At 34.4% G+C, this 20,772-nt stretch overlaps 1 protein-coding gene across 2 annotated transcripts in view; it reads right to left on the bottom strand.

The window, feature by feature from the left end:
- Positions 1-2,013: 2,013 nt before the first annotated feature.
- LOC137924890 (pleckstrin homology-like domain family B member 1) overlaps positions 2,014-20,772 on the bottom strand; it is a 164,169-nt gene continuing 145,410 nt past the window's right edge. For both annotated transcript variants that reach the window (XM_068768274.1, XM_068768275.1), the window contains 5 exons: positions 9,333-9,435; positions 7,554-7,685; positions 6,176-6,275; positions 4,872-4,959; positions 2,014-3,265 (listed from right to left, as the gene is read on the bottom strand). In XM_068768274.1, coding sequence (XP_068624375.1) covers positions 3,083-3,265; positions 4,872-4,959; positions 6,176-6,275; positions 7,554-7,685; positions 9,333-9,435 — 606 coding nt within the window. In that variant the 3' untranslated portion in view covers positions 2,014-3,082. The remainder of the gene's footprint in view (positions 3,266-4,871; positions 4,960-6,175; positions 6,276-7,553; positions 7,686-9,332; positions 9,436-20,772) is intronic.

The raw sequence follows: 20,772 nt of genomic DNA on the forward strand, positions 1-20,772 counted from the left end.
CTTTTTAGGTTCATCAATTTCTTGAGCATTTTTTTATAAACAATCCAAGAGTTTATAATAGCAAGATCAAATAGATGAAAAAAATACGCAAATACCACTTTTTAGACCCCATTTTTATATGATTTCTGCCCAAAAAGCTATCCATGAGATCTACTCCTCCCATATGTTTATTGTATTCTTGGACAATAAACGGACAAGTTATATCAGTATGTATACCAGTATGATCTTGTGCTAGGAAATTTGATTACTGGTATGTATAATAATATACCAAAGAACTTATACAAATCATATTCTGTAAATGATATAGATGAACTGGGATTACTCTGTTTTTTATATAAATTTGTCTCCTTTAGTAATGTTTTGATAAAATCTTCAGTGATAAAATGGTTAAAACATTGATATGGAGTTTCTAGGTGTGATAGACCACCTGAAGCAGCAGAACTCGCCAAGAAAGTAATTTTATCTGTGTCACACACCAGATTCCTTTTTTTCCAAATAGTTTCTTTTGTCAAATAGAAAACTGGATGACGACTGCAAATTAGATGAATTTGATGTGTGAGAGGGTTCTTGATCGTCTGGTTTTACAAGAGGAGGTTCAACGTCAGCAGTTTTATCCACATCGTCATCATCATTCTCCTCCTGCAACACTTATAATTTCATCAGCATCATGGTTTTCATCATCGGAATCTTGGTCATTAAGACCATCTTCTGGGAGCCAACCGCCTTATATCTTACAAAGATAATCTGCAATATCTCTTTCATTCAAGTTTCCCCAAAAAACAACATAAAATAAACATTTACAAAAAAAAATTCCCACACATTACAAGTGAAGTTACTGCATAGTGATGTAAATTTCTATCACAACGTTTTGAGAAATTCATTTATAGTGTTTTGATATAAATTGTACATAAAATAACAAAAACATGAAAACAAACCTTTTTTCCACTCATTTTCATTTTTTATTGTATTTTATATCTCCGTTTATTTCCATAAAACAATTTAAAATCTCGCTCCTTTCTTCCAGTCTCAACAAACAGCAGCATGACAAGTTCTAGGTCTGGTAATTCACAGTGACCTTTGCTATTTTTCGACAACCGCGTTTTGTTGTACGCAATAGTCGCTTAAAAAGTTGCGAGCAACAACAAATTTACGTTACAAGGGTTTTGAGTATCTTTTTTTGTTGACTAAATGTTATGATGGAAATTTCCATCACCATGCAAAGAAGGGTTAAGTCTAAACTAATCTAAAATTTTTATCTTCAAAACTTAATCTTTTGTATACTTAAGACAAGGATCATTAGAAGAAACCCTACTATTTGGTGGGTTTGATATGATTTTGTAAATTATTCTCAGAACGTTTGGTTTAAGAAACGCTCTCCGCTTCCTCAAATCAATTAGTATGAAAACAGAAGTTATTAAGAAATTTAGGTCAAGTACGTGAAAGGTTAAACTTGAAAAGTAGTGATATTTCACTAATGGTCCTGCCGGGGAGTATTAATCAATAAAACATTGTTAATTATTTATCCAAAGTTAGATTTGTTGGCGGGAACTTTACGATTTATTTACATTTTGACATAACTATTTTGAATACTAATGACCATCGATTATTTATTATTTCGAATATAGTTTTTTATAAGATCAATTAACAGCAATTAAAAAAAATAAAGAGATAAATACGTCACGTTTTTTCTTTTGGTAAATTTGTTTTTGAGTTTTATTTGGAGTGACCCACTAATATTTGCTCAATAAATAAAATTTGTCATAACAAACTTACTAAACGTATCAATATGAACTTTATTGCGGCAGCACTGTTTACTTTGTTATTTGTTCTACGCTATGGAATCAGAGCTTTTGAAATACCTTACCTGTTTTTAATATTTTGGTTGTCGTCTCTTATCTATTAAACCTATGGAGGGAAATGTAAAAACCGGTGCCAGCTTGAATATGCATGCATATGATTTCATATATGCTAATTTTGAAATAAGAAAACAATTTATTTATTAATAGTGTTTATTAATCGCGCTGTTAATTATAATGTGACCTTACATTAAAATAATTGGTATCAGCCATTTCACTTAAACAAGTGTTGCATGCAAAAAAAATATACTGAAAGTAAACTTTAACATAACAAAATAAAATCACGAATTTGTACTAAACTATATTTAAAATACAATGTTACACTTTCTTATATAATTTGTATGATTTTATCTAAATTTTCTATCTAAAACTGGTGTAGTGGAGTAACTGCAAGTGAATTTATAAATAAAAGATCTGTATATAGTTATATACTTTGAAGCTATATATATTATTTTGCTTGTAAAAAACGTTCTATATATATCTTAATTTTATACGTTTATTTACATTAATAGGTATAAGTGTTAGGAAGCTGAACATTATAACTAAATATATTTTGAAATTATGTCTTATTCTCTAATAACCTAATTTAAAAAAGCAAAACTATTCGAATTAAAAACCCTACATGGTAACATTAAATTAAAATAAAGCGTGCAATAAACAATCTTCGCGATTTATTTAAAAATAATACATAATTGACGATTTTTATTGTTTTCATTTCATAAGAGATGCTCTGTAAATCCATCAGTCTTTCAAAAGGCACCAATAAAATCCAATCCATATATTGTTTTATATAAAAAATAGCTGCTTCATATATTAGCTTCTATATATTTACTTGGCACATTACAACAAATCACATATAAATATATATAAATACTGTTAAAAAAATTTAATATAAGTCGAAATATATCCGAACTAATGCCTTCATTATGGCAACCCCGTACAAATTAAGGCCATGCAATCTTAATATTTTAACTAGATATTTAATCTATAGCAAAATGCAAATGGCTGTATGTCAGTCTGCAACGTGACTTTGTAAGTACTTATTAAAAAAAACTAACGTTTATTCGAGTTTCAACTGTATGTTGTTGGAATAAATTCGATTGTTGCATGCATGTTTGAAATTGGACGAAATTGTTTTAAATGCATTTGATCTATAATTGTGTTATGTCTTCGTATATATGACAAGCCATTCATAAATCCAGATATTTTCTTTTCACTTCGTATATTCACTCCAAGTATTCGGTATATCCTTGTGCTCCTGTGAAAATGACGTCGATCCAGATCCTAGCTGCCTCTCCGGAAGGTGCCATGAGGTAATACCTTCTCTGCCTGGTCTTCACTATGAACGTGGTCTGAGGGTTCGGAGATTTCGAAGTGTTTCCGTGGTCTAGGTACACTTCTTCGATTACCTGATGAAATTAAATAATAAAAATGATATATATATATATATACACACACACATATATATATATATATATATATATATATATATATATATATATATATATATATATATATATATATATATGTATATACACACACATATATATGGACTACTTGTAGTTGTACTATATATACAGTTTCTTTCCCCTTCTTCTCCACAACTGCTACACCAGAGCAGAGTAGTCAAATATAAAACAGATTTAAAAAAAAAAGTTGACAACCAATAAGATTTGATAGACCCATATGAAGTATAGTAGAATGAAGTACTTCCTATATAAAATCTAAATCTTTCAGACATAATAAATAATCTAATGCTTATAATTATATATAGGAAGAAAAAGCATTTTTCAAAATTAGGACCACTACACATTAATATTAATCTATCTAATATATAAAATTCTCGTGTCACGGTGTTTGAACTTGAACTCCTCTGAAACGGCTCGACCGATTTTTACCAAATTTTATATGCGTATTCAGTAGGTATGAGAATCGGCTACTATCTATTTTCCATGCTCCTAAGTGATAAGGGTGGTCCACCCCTAACTTTTTTTTAAACAAATTTTTTGGTTTTTATTTTATTATGATACAGCATATCAAAATACATACAACCCTAAATTTTCACCTCTCTACGATTAACCCTTATTTTTTATTTGTTAATTAAAAACTTTGATTTTTTTGCAAAACAACGTTTGCGGGATCAGCTAATTATTATATACAATCTCTGCAGACATTGTACTGCCCAAGTAATTAATCTGTCGCATTCAAAAAGAAAAAAAAAATGTAACATGTTTCATATTTATCACTTTATACAGCTGATTGGAGATAGGTGCAGAACTTTAAATATTTTTGCTTACAAATGTATCTTAAAAGTTCATAACAACTAAAAACAATCCTCCCGTATATAAAAGTTTCCACCTAAGTACAAGCTCATCACGGTATCTCTGAAACTAAAAGGCTTTGATGCTTGAAATTATGGGAGAATATTACTTTTGACAAGTAGAGATTTGCTAAGAAAAAAATTTATAATTCTTCAATCAGAAATGTTATCATTTTATTCTAAATTCGACCCGCGAGGAGGTTTAGGAAGTAGGAATATTCCTTTCGCCTGGTAGGGTTCAGCTAGGAACAGATTTTACGAAATTCCACTAGTAAGAGAAATGAGGTAGTCCAAGAATGTATTTTCATTTCATATAAAAAAAAGGCAGCGCGAGTCACGCTAAGCGGGCGGGCGACAGATTGTCAAATAAACTTATAACATTTCGTTTCATTTATTTATCTTTGCACCATCCAAATGTTAAATTGGTAGAGAATGACTTCAGCTTGAGAGTCTTTGTTTTACTTGAGGAAAACCCATCATATATCAGCCAATAGACGCTCATTGCATAGGCCTCAGCCAAAGATAGGTCTACCTGTCCACATCCAGCTACCTTGACTATGTCATCGTCCATTTAATTGGAGGGGGGGGGGGGAGAGAGAGAAGCTTCGGCCTACGGCCCCATTCAAAGATTGGGCTATGATTGCTATTATTTGTCTCTTCTTATCAATAATTGGTTGTAAAAATGTTGACAATACCTGGAAGTACGCACCACCTCTTGGTTTCTTCTCACTCTTGTCCCAGTAGTAGACGAACGTTTTCGTCTCCCGATCGAAAACGAACCACCTGCAATATTAAGAAACCTTTCATCAACCTCGTATACCATAGCTAGAACACTTGAACCTGCATGTTATAACTGCTACCCTGCGAGTCTCTATTGAAACCACACTTCAAGCGCAGAATAAACATCTTCACAGGCTAAAGTGTTACAGTTAAATATATATACTGAATTTTTTTTAACCCGATATTTTAACATCCTTGTTCCACATAAAGCAGGGGGAACCAGGGGCCCTCAAAAACGATGGTCATTAAAAAAAGACACATAAGTTACGTAGGTTAATATTAGCTCAACATGGTGGTATGGTGGTGGAATCGGTGGCAGAAATGGTGGTGTACGTGGAGAAGTAGGTCGGGAACTTAAAGGTGGAAGTGCTGGTGTTGGTGACGGGCAGTCTGATCATGTTTTCTACCCACGAGTATAAAACATGACTAGTATACAATTAACCAACAAAGAGTTAATATTTCTGAAGATGGATATCAAATATAACATAACACCGAATCTAACACAAAATAGGAGGGAGGAAATAGCAGTAGATTCAAAGATTGCATGCGTGATGAATGGTGAAGTAAGAAAACGACAAATATTTAGCCACTTCCGCACATGCAGTGGTAGTCGTGCAAAGTGCACCGCCCGCCAGCCCGCTGATAAATGCGTATGCGGCAAACAATCCGAATCACAAAACTGCCACTGTCAAATCACTCAACACGTGTTTCACCCCTTCACGGGGCATCTTCAGGAGTTACGTTACACCGATTAGTGCCAAACGCAGAGTCATGAATGATGGTGAAGGTAATGCAGTTAGGGCAGTGGTGGCTAAAAAAAAACATAGCGGAAGTAGCTATATATTAGTCCCTTTCTTACTTATTAAAAAGTGTTACAGGTCCAAAACACTTTTCATGGAAATAAATAAAAAAAAATTTCTTCTTTTCATTCGACGCCCTCCGCCAGGCACAGGTCTCCCACAAAAATCGATACAATAACCAGTCTTACTCTACCCGCAACTTTTAATTTAGAGGTTTCTGTGCCATGTAGTGGGCGTCTGTTGATAAGAAGAAGAATGTTATGTAACAAAATTAAGTAGTACGATAGCATAACGGAGTATTTAAGTCGGCAGATGTTTTTACATTTCGCCGACTAACACGACGCCATGATGGATTAGCAATTGTCGACCGTAGTGCGTGTATTTGTGAGGAGTTTGTTCCTAATTCCAGGTGTACTGACCTTTTGGACCAGGTATGAAACTTAGCTCCAAGCTTATGTAAATATCCACGACAGGTCGTCGAGTTCACCGTCACGTAGGGGCACAACTCGATCTGGTGGCCTGTGAACAATATCTATGGTTAAGTTGAAATTTTTTAAAACTACCCTAAAAATATTATTTAAGTTTTAGATTTATATAATAAAAGCTATATCACTATCGGTAAAACCTCTAACATTATTTCCTTTACAGCTTCTAGTTAAAGGTTCTATTAATGACCATAATTATTTCTAACAATGTGTTGTGTTTCTTAACTTTGCTGCAACACGGCGCCTGTCAGTGTCGGGAACGATTTTTTTTTAATTAAATATTATTTTTAATGTGTTTATCATCTGTGGTAGTACATCAAGAGTAAGCGATTTTAAACTGGTTTTTAGGTGATTCGATATAATGTAGCCTACTTTATTTCTGACAGATCTGACCCGCACGCATCCGGGGAGTTTGGTCGGACATTCCCATAGGCAGTTGACAGGTTAAGTTTAATTTTTTTTATTCCAACTTAGAAATACGCTTAGTTAAGCTACAAGGTGATTATTTATAGGCTTAAAAACTTTAAAAAGAATGTACAGCTTACAAACTAAATATTAATATGTATTATTTTTTATCTATCTGTCACTTCGTACTGTCAGACTTTGTGCTGCCAGGAGTTATCGGCCTGTCGCATTCCAATAGAAAATGTATCTGTAGTTTCGGCCATCGTCGACAGATGGCGCTAGTTGCCCGTATACATATAAAAGGGGCACCGCGCGGAAGAATCCACATTAAATAAAGAAGACTCGATAACGACACGACATATATATTTAACAGTGAACATTTTACACGAAGTGAATGCAAGTAAGTGTAAAATCATAAAAACTTTTTTCCGTTAAATAAGCTATACGTAACTCCTCTTTATTGTTCATATCTATAATTAATCACCCTGTATAAAGGAGACTTCCTCCTATGTTCTATCTCATCTATCTCATCACGATATCTCTGAAATTATAAGGCTTTATCGTCATCATCACCTGTAACTAATCATACTATATTTAACTAGCTACGTCTGCGTGGAATTTAACTAAAAAAAATAATTAGATTATTTTTTTTATCCAAGATTTTTGTATAATAAAAGTAGCCTAAGTGCCATCTTATTATATCAGATACCTGCCAATGCAAGTCCCGTTAAAATTGGTTCAGTCATTTCAGTGATTAGCCGGAACAGACGGACAGAAAAATTAACAAAAAAAAAAAAAAATTAATGTAATAATTTTCATATTTGTGTAGTAAAAAGCAGATATTTTAATATTAGAAACAGATACTCAAAATGTATTTATTTGTATATATAATAAGTATAGTGAATACCAGCTGATTCCACATGTCTGCGTAGATCGAAGTCGTCGCGGTCGACGGGCAGGTACCTGGTGAGGGGACGCTGCCACTCCTGCGCAGGGGCCACGCCCCGGCGGCTGCGGCGTGGCGCGTTGCTGAGCGCCACTGGAACAAGAGATTGACATATAAGAGATCCACTCATTAATAGAGATCTACCCATTATCTAAAGTGCGCATAACTTAACCCTTAGTTGTTTATTTCAGAAACTTTTGGTGGACTCAGTTTTTATCAGCCTGTCGTTCCCACAGCTGGGACTGCATGTGTGGGAAGTTATAATTTCGAGTAAAATATTTATTTCACTTTTATATTTTAGTCAATTTTTATCATTTCATTCTTCGAAATTTATTTTTCACTTTCCTAACATACTTCACTTTTTCTTTCATACATCGCGTTCTGATCATTTTTCACACATCACCTTTTTCCCTCATCTGTATTCCTGATAACATTTATATTTACTTATTATTTTGTTTTCTTTATTAACAACTTTTTATTTATTTAATAACATCGATTGGTATTTCGATATTTTATTTTAGTTTGTGTTCTTTTAGTCAGATGTTTAATTTATTATTTAGTTCTATTCCTGCAGTTGTTTTGTTGTGCTACTTGTTTAAAGAACCTGAGTAGGGCGACATTTATCGTCGCCAATGAGGCGAACGTATTTTGTCGTAAATAATAGATCTAATCCATCTTATTTTGAATAAAGAATTTGTGATTTTGATTTTCATTGGATACATAAAGGAAACAGCGGATGCAGACCGCTTTCTACTATTCACGTGGCGTGTTCACATGGTTCTGTTTAGAACAGAGTTACTTTCTTTCTTTCTTCTTTTCTTTCTTTCTTCAGTACTGTGGACTACTGGTAGATAGACTGGTTGATCTTTCTGTCTTCAGGTAAGCAATGATAATTCCCTTGGATGAAAATTACTAAAAATATAACGTGTATTCATGGATCAGGGAGACCAGGTACGGTGTCTGAGGTTGACCCACGTAGATGTTGATGAAATGTTCACACGTACCAGATTAAGAGAGGCTTCATTGCATAAATGTTCATCTTCACCAACTGGACTTCTCTCTTAAATTAACCAAGTTTTTAATGATTCTAGCAATGTTGCTTTGGCAGCTCGTTCGATGAAATAAAAGAAAAATTTCATAAACTTTCCCGGGGATCAACCTGATCATTTATGTAATTTTCACGGCCATGAGTGTATGGTTTTTGAATCTATTGAGTACAGACAGATACACATACATTCTTCGTATACATTTTTCTTTTTTATTCGTATATATGAAGACCGTAAAATTATAGTGACAATAGATAGAGTTAGGGTAATGTAACATAGTAAGCAGTGGGAGCTCAAGGGTAGAGGAATCAGACTTGCGATTGTATGTCATGTGTTCGATGCCCGGGATATAATGTTATATAATTCACACTTTGTGCATTAATTATATAGGAATACCACTGCTCACAAATATATTTCCAGGAGATGGTCAGCAGCGATCTCTGCGTACCATAATACCACACTGCGATCACCAACCCGACTACCTAGCGTGGCGATTATGATGTATCCCCCATAGATATCTTTAAAAGAGGCCTATATAACAGGTTACATTAGTTACTAGGATAAGAAATTAAAAAGGGAAGAATTTTAAATAAAAATCTACTTAAAACTTGGTATACGACCTGTGACTCCTAGGTGTATGGCGACAAATAATGAATATAAAATAGAAATCGTAAAAGTTTCCGTATATACTTACGTATGTTATCCCTGCTGAAATCGGAAGCATGGCTGAGGGGTCGGCTCTCGTCGCTTCGCTTGTCGTCTTCCGTCGACTCGGTGCGGGAGTTACGAACTTGAAGCTGTGACAAAAAAGAAAACTTAAGATGTTTAAAGTGTAAAAAATATATAAATATGTACACACACATATATATATGTGCGTGTGTATATGGTAAAACCTATACAAAAATGAAGTTTTTGAAATAATAAATACGTTCACTATATATCCCTGCTGATTTTGTACTACCTAATAGAAAAACTAATTAATATAACATATGTAAAGAAACTAGTCCCTTTAATAAAAATTTTATAAAATTCTATTATGTATTGCGCCGCGTTTATTTAATGTCGGTAAAGGAGTGGCTGTTTAACATTTACAATTCATAGATGGCGCTGTTAACAACTGTGTTATGGTGGCGTCCATTGCGGCCACCAATCGGTAAAGCAGTTGGCATTTGAGATATCAAAGTGATAACTTTAAATATTGCGGCATATACAACACATTATTGTTTATTTGCAGCATATACCTACACATTCGAAAGAAATTGTCTTATACATGTTGAAAGCACAGGGTAGTTGGAAATAGGAAATATGTAAAAACTTTAAAAGCTAACTAATAAGCTACGAATTGACCACTTTATGGCTTTTACATATATACACACCAATCCATAAATAAATCTTAATTTTCGTATCAGTCGCTTTTTGTCCTCTATATTAAAAACACTTGCTATACGATCACATGCTGACGACTAAACATATTTCTCAACTAGTCAAGTTTCATAAATCTGAGACTTCTTTTTTTAAAAACAGTTACACAAGAATTTATTTCTTATTCTATTTATCTAAGAGTCGATTTAGGGACTCTGTGAGTTTGAGCTGGTGCCCTGGAGAGCAGCGATTCTGGAGCCTAACTCAGAACTGACTCTATTACCATCTGATGTCTCTTTGTTTCTTGGAAGTGACATTGGATGTTCACATAGTCTTGCAAACAGTTTTTTTAATGGCCCCCGCTGTTGGGGGCCTCTCGTATCCCTAACTTTTTGGGATTAGGGACTTTATTGTTCAATGATTTTTTCAGTCTTTTCTTTATTTATCACTCTCTTTCACGCGTCACAATATCTTTCGTTCTTTACTTTTGTCCTTCACTGCAAAAAGCTTATTCCACTAGGGAAAGTCTAGGATATCATTTCTTGCTTAGTTTGCTCATTTTATTACTAATGTTTCTCAATGTATAGGAAAAATTCGATGTTATGATAAAAAATTATACATTAATTTTGGCAAACATTCGGTGTTGGTATTAGACGTTGGTTTTTCAGTGACGCTTTGATCTATGTTAATGGCAAACGAGTTGAGAATAAAATTTAATATTAACATGTTTAATGACCCGAACTGAATGACGCGTTTCGTCGCGCGGAGGTGTTGGAGACACTTAAAAACCTTTTAGTGTCCAATATATATGACCGTTGGGTAATATAATCTAATATATAAAATTTCCATTTTGCAATGTTAGTTACCGTACTCCTCCTAAACGGCTTGACTGATTTTTACCAAATTTTATATGCGTATTCAGTAGGTCTGAGAATCGGCTACTATCTATTTTCCATACCCCTAAGTGATAAGGGTTGTTCACCCTAAAAACTTTTTTTTAATTTTTGACGAAATTTTTTGTTTTCAATTTTTTATAATGTGGCATTAAAAATACATACAATCCTAAATTTTCACCTCTCTACGATCAACCCTCTAATTTTTTTTTGCAAAACAACGTTTACAGGATCAGCTAGTATTAATATATATTTTTAATATTATTTACGATACGTCTGTCATCTTTACTTAATCAAAGTTGTGGATAGGCGCTCGATGCAGGCAGAATGAGATTTGTCATCGTGGTGATTTTTAGAGGAGGATCTATGCCTTGCAGTAGGTGTCTATTAGCTGATATGATGATAATAAGAAGCCCACAGCTGGACAAACACTTCCAATAGTAGCAGTTGGAAGTGGTAGTGTATTCTAAGTAAGAAAAGGACCAATATTTAGCCACTTCCGCACATGCAGTGGTAGTCGTGCAACAAAGTGCACCGAACGCCAGCCCGCTGATAAATGCGTATGCGGCAAACAATGCGAATCACACAACCACCACCGAAAAATTACTCAACACGTGTTTCACCCCTCCACGGGGCATCTTCAGGAGTTATGTTACACCGATTAGTGCCAAACACAGAGCCGCTTTTAACCATGTCGTCTCCACCTTGTAAGTGGATGTCAAATATTATAATCAGCTATAGTTTCCCTTAAACCAGAGGATCTTTGACATTCTTTATAATCGACCAATTTTAAATTTTAACAAGTTCCGGAATAAGATATTTTAATAAAATTCCGCAAAACATTATTGAACTACTGTTTATTAAATGTAATAAAGGCATATTATTTAACAAACGAATAATTAAATGACAAGAAACCTTAGTAATGATGTCGCTTAATTATTTTGATTTAATTTAAGTTATATCTAATAGAAAGTATGTATACATAAATCTGTGTGGTTAAAACTGTCTGTATCTGTATAGTAAAAATAGCGTTATCTCTGTCGCACGACTGACAAAACGTCGTAGGTAGTGTGGGACAGAGATAATGCTCTACGAAACTGAAATTAACCGATTGTCTCTTTCCAAAGTTCGATGTGCAATATTTATCGCCGGATACTGTACTATACGATCTGTTGTTTAAAATTAAATTTTAAAAAATACATCCAAAGAAATATCAGCATAAATCTACGGTAAAAAAGCATTCGTTCTAAATTTAAATTGAAGTATCCATTAAAGAATATGTCTGATCTTTACAAATTGACCGCGCATAACTCTAGCGCCGCCGAGGAATACGAGCAATTGGCCATTAACGTTCGGGCAGATCGAAAACATTTGCTCCGCCGCCGCTATTTGCGCGCGAGAATCGAAAATAGCGTGTTATTTTAGCGGTTGCTCGGAAATAGCATTTAATTACCGACGACATATCTGCGATAGCTCTCGACTGTCGCGATCGTTAAACAAGGTTATTTTTATTGTACGAAAGAATTTTAAATGTAGACTTTTGACAATGAAACGTTGTGTTGAGTTCTTTATGAATCTGAGTGTACGCATGTATAATAAAAATTCGTAACACATTTATGACGTTCATTTTCTTTTAAATACAAAATAAACGTAATAATATGTTCTTAAATAAATCATATAAAGGCATTCAAGACTTTTTGGTTGATCGGTTATGTCTGGAACAGTATTGTTGACTGATTTACATGATTGATATTATAATATACACATAAAATATTGTTTAAGAAATCAATAAATGCTTTTAATCATTTCCTTACCGCACTTCGTGACCGAAGTGACGCTACTGAACCGGACATGTGCGTCGCAAAGTGTGCACATTGTATTGCATTGCTGTTCGAATCTCTTTTGATTTTAACTATATAATAAATTCTATAAAAGCTATTAACTGTCCTAAGACATACAGGTTGATTAGACATAGAATTGTTTACGTATATGTAATGGTATCTTATTATGTAATGTGTGCAAATTGCATGGCGGTAAGCTGATGTTCGAATTTTCTCATCTGTGTTACATAAGTATTTAACTGGTGTATTAATTAAAAATACAAGTAAGGATAATTCTTAGTAATTTATTTGGCTGTGATAAATCTTAAAACAGGGATCTACACATAAGCCCATATTACAGGGTGGATGCCGGTTTACTTCGGTGCTGGTAGTAAAAGGGTTAACACAAATATTAAAAAGTCCATGCTTTTAGTTTTATTTTATAAATACCAGTGCCCTGCGCGCGTTGTTACGCAACCAAGTAGAATAAATAAAGTGAAGACTGCACTTTTCAATTTGAGTTATTTTATTGATTAATAAAAATCAATTAACTTAAAAACCTTCGTGGGCTCATGCACAACAACTTTGTTATAGATCATCACATGATCAAATGCATAGTTTTCAATTCTATAAAGGACATACAAAAACATTTATATATATATATATATTTATATATATATATCTCGATGAGTGGCAGAAGCTACTAGCCGATTCATCCTGTTATTTCAGTTTATTTTCGTTTAATTTAGTGAAGTCACACATCGCCAAGGAGAAAAGTAGGATATAAATAAATAAAATAATACAACAAAATAATTCTTAGTAATTTTTTTGTCTGTGATAAATCTTAAAACAGGGATTTATACATAAGTACACATTACAAGGTGGATGCCGGCTAACTCCGGCGCTGGTAACGAAAGGGTTAATAGATTTAATTTTAAATGTGCTCTTGTTAAATTTACGGCGCCGAAACGGTGGTAAATCACCATTCATGATATTAAAATAATTCACGATTCAAAATTGCATGTAAAAACCAACTCGTCTCTAGCTTTTATGATATGACGTAATATTTTCAAGAGGGTTAAACATATAAATCAATCATTATATGTGTAAAATACAAAAAAAATTCTAGTTATACTTACGAATACGGGTTTGCTTGGACAAGTGATACCCCAGCGCGAACTTTTTATTAGCATAAGCCAGACAGACATACTGTCCACTCACATTAATATATAACTTTCGTCTTGTCCTTCTGTTACACTGATATTTTGATCACTTCTCTATATTATAGCTTATTTATTTAGGTACACCAACGGTATAAGTTAAAAATACATTAAAAGTTTACTATACACAACACTGTAGAAATAATCGCACGTAAGAGAAAACATCTGACTTTAAACACCAGCAGCTCTATATCTCTAGCAATTTGAAAATTTTCCTCCGGCGTGCAATCTTAAATAAAAGCCTTTAAAAATATTCAAATAGGAATCTGTTATGGATACAGTGAATTATTAAGATGATTTCTAAAGATTCTATAAGTACCGAGAAAGATTCTGCACATTCGTGATATAGAAGATAGTAACATAATGTTTGTATGACAATGGGGCCCATGCAGGATGATTTTTACACTTATAATTAAAAAATCCAATTATTTCGTATAATTAATTGACATAATTTATTAAAGCCTCTTAGCCAATTGCAATGTAAAGGTTTTTTTTTTTGGAAACATTTTTTTAAAGATACTACATATCCATACATATAGCACAAGCAACTTCAGACTTTGATAACTGCCAATAGCTATAAAAATTACAAAAAATATGCTAAACAACTACAAAAATTCCTTTAAAACGGTAGATTAATTACATAAAAACGCGTTGTAGGAGAATTCTAGTGTAACTAATGACTCCCCTAACACGACATGTACATACATTCACCTAAAACTTTACTTGAAAAAATCATCCTGTATATATAACTAAATAGTTACTGCTTTGTAAGTTAGACCACTGTATTTACTGCTATTTTCTTGAATGAGGGTATAACTGTTTTTCGCGGAGGCTATTATAGGTTCATCGGAAGAGTTCACGGAACGGAAGGGTATGTTTACTATTCAAAATTTAAAATAGGCTATCATATTTTAGTTGAGTGAATGAGAGTGTACGGTTTGGAGGGCAGCGAGGACCACTCTGCAATCTAAGGTAGTTTGCTCATACTACCTCGGAAAGCCTTCGCTGTTACCGGAGGCGGGGGCGGGCGGGCCGCCCTCCAATTTTATATACATTTACATTGCAGTCAAATAATTATACAATTAGTCATTTGACTAACGTAGGAGTTAAATTTGAACCCAGAATTCATCGCATTGGCGCGTCGATCTTAAACAACGTTTATAAACAACTACATGCTCTAACAAATGTAGAGATAGTCTGTGATGTAAGGGGATGGATAGATAATAAACAAATGTATTCTGATACATCACTGTATCAGAATACATTTGTTTAATATCTATGTTTCAGTGGAACGATTTAAACGTGTTGCTGTATTTAGTCTGGCCATAAATACTGCTGTAATTAAAAATAATATGTTACATTTGAATTTGGAATCTGTCATTATTTTATTCGTAATGTTTTCAAAAAAAAGTTTTACAATTAGTCAACAGAGTAAATATTGTTAAGAAGGTATCTAATCACCTTAACAACGCCATGCAAAATAATCAAGAATGGTCGAACCTTCAAGACTCGGATCACAAAGCACGATCAACTCAATCTTGGTTAGAAACAAGCTTTCTGGACTTCATCAGAGCTAAAGACTATCCGTCATCTAGTCCTTCCCGTCCCGTATTTTAATCAACTGGATTATGGTTTATGGACGGTTTTCCCAGAAAGCCTTCGAGGTTTGCTACCTTAAAAGTGGTGTTAGCGCCCTGTACCCTCTCTCCCGCGTAATCTACGAATGCTATTTGGGCAGATGAGCATTTCATATAAAGAATGTTAAATAGAATTTCAAGTCAATAAACTTTGAACGCGCCCTTTATCCGGCTTTGCGTAAACTTTTCAAGCGCAATGTAAACAGTTTTGTTTACTTTTGTTATTAATTCAGAGATCGTTTGCTTCTCGGGACAGAGCGACGGCTTTGATGGCATCACGGCTATGCTTTTCAAAATTTTCTTTTTAATGCTTCCAATAACATCATTAATTTTGACTGACATATGGCTCTGAAAATTTCGCAGTGTGATAATTGTGTAACATTATGAGTAATTAGGTGGCATTATATTTTATACTGTGTTACTGCAAGGTAGAACTTTCACTATATATGTCTCAGGGATAATATTATCCTAAATCTCAAGGCATTTAACGGTCTGTAGCGCTTGGACAGCGACTTGAAATAAAATAATGTAGCAACTAATATATAATCGAGTATTCCAAATTGTATTGTTAATATATATAAATTTTAGCTGTATTTATCCATCCATAAGAGAAAATTGTGTGAAAAAAAAATTGTTAAAAATTATAAAACGCTGTCGTGCCTCGCAGCTGGGAGAAGAAAGATCCGTATCAAATAGCGGCAACCCTCTCCCAACTGTCTGCGTTTAGTTTAAGCGAAAAATTAATATTGTAAAAAAAAAACCACTTGCGATACAAATTAGGATTAATAAAAAAAATCATCATAATATCAGTCAAAAACCGCCCACTGCAAGGCACAGGCTTTCCTGAAAGATCTCCAGGATAACCTGTCTTGCTCTGCTCGCGACTTGACCTTGTCGTCAATCCACATAATGAGGAGTCCACACACGCCACGTCTACCGACTCTTGGTCACCAAACATGAGCCTTTCGGTCCCAATGGCCCTGGGTATCAAATACCAGCTTGATTGATATAAATGCAACTGATAGCAAAAAGGAAGCAAGCGTGTCATCTAAGTACTCGAGCATGTATCGCGGTTTCAACATGGCGGCGTGTGGAAGTACATTAATAGATCGTCTTGTTGATGGTGGTACCTAGCCCGTGTTTACTAGAACATGGCTAAGGTATCCCCTGCCTGTCGTGAGAGACGACTGAAAGAACATCGGGCGTTGAAGGGGGAGGGGGAGGAGGGGGAGGGATGGGGTTCATCGTCCGCTTAATGCGAATCCAAGAAGAGTAGCAACACCGATGATGCCGGAAGAGGCACTGCTTCCTCCTGGAAAGAGTTTTGATACATAACTGAGGAGGTGCGGCGAAGAAGATCCGGCCGCCCCTTCAAACATACCGAAGATGACCATCTACGGGGTATTAGTGGGTAAAAATCACACGTAGTCCTGTCCTACCCCCAGAGGGCAGGGTATTTTATGTCCATACTGAAGATCCCCCCCCCCCCGAAATTAAAAAAGGTAGTGGTACCTACAAATAGAGAAGGCAGCTTATATTACCGATAGGTTTATCGGCTTCTATATCCTCGAAAGTGAATTGCTACGAAAAACAAATCATATAAATTTTGAGAAATAAACAGTACAGATCTGCAACAGCTGTACAGAACAACGTAATTTAATATATTAACCATCTGTCAGTTTTCTCTAATCATTTTTAATAAGATAAATCAAAGTCAGCGAAAAAAATCTAACGTCGCAGCACTAAATATAAAGATATGTCGCGAGTCACGCTGTCTGGATCGTTCGTGAAACTTGTGACGGTTTTGTAAATTGGTGGAATAAAAAACAGGAAATGTATGCTGTTCAATTTTATGACATGTTAAAATTTTCGAATTATTCTGTCGAGATTGCGAATTTGATATTTTATTAGATTCAATTTTAATTCAAAATAATTATATATATTACGTGATTTAGATCGTGACACGAATTGTTTGTTTTTAATCTTGCTTTACTCGCATTCTTGCGATTTATTATGACGTCGGTTTATTTAATGGGGGTCTATTCGTGCGTTTGGCTGGCGATCGCCACTAGAAAACCTTTCTGGATATATATATGGGTTTTATTATAATAAACCAATGAATTAACATTCGCCTCTGTTTAAAATAACTTCACTTTAAACAAACGGCTAGTTTTAACGGATTTAATAATTTAAATAACATATATTTAACATTTAAAAAAATATACGAATGCGCCAGAAACGGAATTGACTGCAAATTGTTTGATAGGAAATGTATCTTTACCGAAAAATTCCCTTGAAACATGCGCGTGTTGTTTTCAACAAATACAGGGTGATTAGTTATAGGTGTAAGAGTAAACTAAACGAAAATATTCAAAGTAATTACACCAATAAGTGGTTACGTTCCAAAAAAACACGACGCAAATTGAAACGACGCAAAGTGAATTAGGATTTTCTAGAGAACACTATGTAAAGACCGAAAATATGTTCCAGGGTCATGAAAATACTACTTTCTAAAAAGAAAATTGAATAAAGTAAACATTTAAAAAACAAAAGTAATATAACTGCCAATAAATAAATTGGAATAATATTTACCTTTTTGTAACCAGAAACAGAACAGAAAAATTTATTTGAATTTATTATTCTCTACAACTACAGTACAACACTACATTACAAGACACTACGTAATTGAAACTGAACTCTTAAAATTAGCAAAACAAAGCGAAAATAAAACTGTATTCAAATTGCGTTGATTTTTAATTAGAAAGAGAATCCCCGAGTTTTCATGGTATGGCGCAATTAAAAATAAAAGTGTTGCCATCTTTAAGAAAAAAAATTAAAGACTCGAACCCAAAACAACGCAACCTCGAAAATCTAACGACGCACAGTGAAAATTAGTACTAATTAAGCAGCGACGCAACTTCGAAAAAAACGCAAAACGAAACGACGCGAAGCGAGGTATAGGTTAGGTGTACAATAGTAAATATACATACACATACAGTATAGGTAATGTAAACTGTGAGTAATAGGTACTAGGAGAATGAAAGGTTGGAAATATCCTATCTCTGCATAAAAGAGTACGGTCTTATACAGACCACACTACCTATGTGACGTTTTGTCAGACTTGCGATAGAGATAACGCTCTACGAAGCCGAAATTAACCGATTGTCTCTTTCCAAAGGTCGATGTGCAATATTTATCGCCGGGTATTGTAAAACATACGAGGGCTAACAATATATGTGACCTATATATCTTATCTGTAATTAGTTCGCATACAGTTTCAACGAGATAGTGTCACATTCTTCTTGATTTCTTCCCTGAAATATTGATGTCGTTTTGGTGACAACCCCTGGTCATCCAGGTCATCGGATCTTACTCCCATGGACGTTTTTGTGGGGGGTCTTTGAAGGGTAGTCTGCGAGCGTTTGACATGAAATATCGAAACCAGATTTCAAGAGTGTACCCGACATGTGTTTAACATTTATACGATAATTAAAAAAATGAAATCCGAACATTTTTTCTTTTTATTCTTTATCGTAATAAATTATTTATTATAGTAGATTTTTTAAAATTTAAATTTAAAATTCAAATTCCGCCAGTGGATGCAACATATTTAATCTAGCCATAGTAGATAAACATGCTGAGTCACTACCTATTTTTTAGATAAGCTTTAAGAACTATTTACTAGATCTATGATTATTTATCTGTTAATTCATTTCTTTTTCATCCTCTGTTTCTTTATTTGTGTGTGATCTAAGTCAAATTGATGTTTTTTTTTATTTTATAATTGTACCGTATTTATTATATGTATATACTTTTTATACTTACGTATATATATATATATATATGTTTTGTACACGTGAACTAGCCATTATTTATACTTCCACCCTTTCCATACTATGTTTGTCTGTAAGAGATTGCCTCGTGTGATAAGACCGCCCATTGTGCTCATTTGTTTATTATTATGAAACTATTTAAATGTATCATAGCGTGTACATTAAAGAATAATAAATAAATAAATAAAATAAACATCTGAGTGATGACACATGTACGTATTACAAGTCGTGGACATTTAAATCTTCCCGGAATACAATTCACAATTATATCGCGTCTCGGATTTAGACAGCGAATGCCAAGGTCGTTGTTTTGCGGCTAAACGCACACAGCCAAACGTCGACGCCATCTTTGAAGATGACCGCAGATATGTTTTGGTGATTTTTACGTTCGTTTATAACTCGCGGAAATGCTAACATTTTTATTCGCATGTTAATTTCACAAGTCAAATAAAACGTATCGATGGCTATATTTGTGAATGAATTACTTATGTAAAATTGAACGCTATTCGCAGGGGCGGCTTTAGCTCGTGTAGCGCCTATATGCAATGAAACCCTCGTCCCCCCTAGGCCTAATCCCCCTCCTTCCCCCTACGGCTATAACTATTAACTTTGCCGTCGTAACAAGAAAGCTTTTTCATATTCCAACAAGCTATTTTATAAGTAGGTATAGCTTACAGTATGGTTAATTACGGCCTTTCTTCTTATGACGGCAGAATAACACTCATTGTTTTGATGCCTGTAGCACATCTCGTTGTCGTTTGGTAACCGCCGCCACTGGCTGGCCGCTTCTGTCATATCATTGTTGTACTAAGATGGTCTAGTTGCGCGCCGCGGCGCCCCCTGAGATGAGGGCGCCGTGTGCATTGCACACCCTGCACTATAGGTAAAGCCGCCCCTAGCTATTCGCATATAAGAATGTTCAAACAACGCCCAATTTAAAAATCAAATTATTATTTTTTGTAAACTTTCTAATATTTATATTGTTTGAACAAAAGCTTCATTTAGTACCACCAAACTATAGAAACTCTTTTTGGCAAACTTATGTTCAGAAAAGATTGATCAATAGACCATAGAAGACAAACATTTTGTTTCAGGCATTTAACATCCACTGCAACTTAAAAGCCTGCCCCAAAGATATCAATGAGAGGATATATCATAATCGCCACGCTTGGAAGGAGGGTTGGCGATCGCAGTGTGGTATTATGGTATGCAGAGGACGCTGCTGCCCATCCTCTGGGAACTCTTTTGAGTAAAGGCAATCCTATATATTAATGCACAAAGTGTGAATTATGCAAGATTGCACCCTGGGAATCGAACTTGCGACTTCCGATAGCAAGCCTCATCCACAGCTGGGATACCAGTGTTCGTA

The sequence above is a fragment of the Battus philenor genome, unplaced genomic scaffold (assembly GCF_028537555.1).
Source record: "Battus philenor isolate CCGP_79_NKW_IND1 unplaced genomic scaffold, ilBatPhil1.0.hap1 SCAF_25, whole genome shotgun sequence".
Lineage (NCBI taxonomy): Eukaryota > Metazoa > Arthropoda > Insecta > Lepidoptera > Papilionidae > Battus > Battus philenor.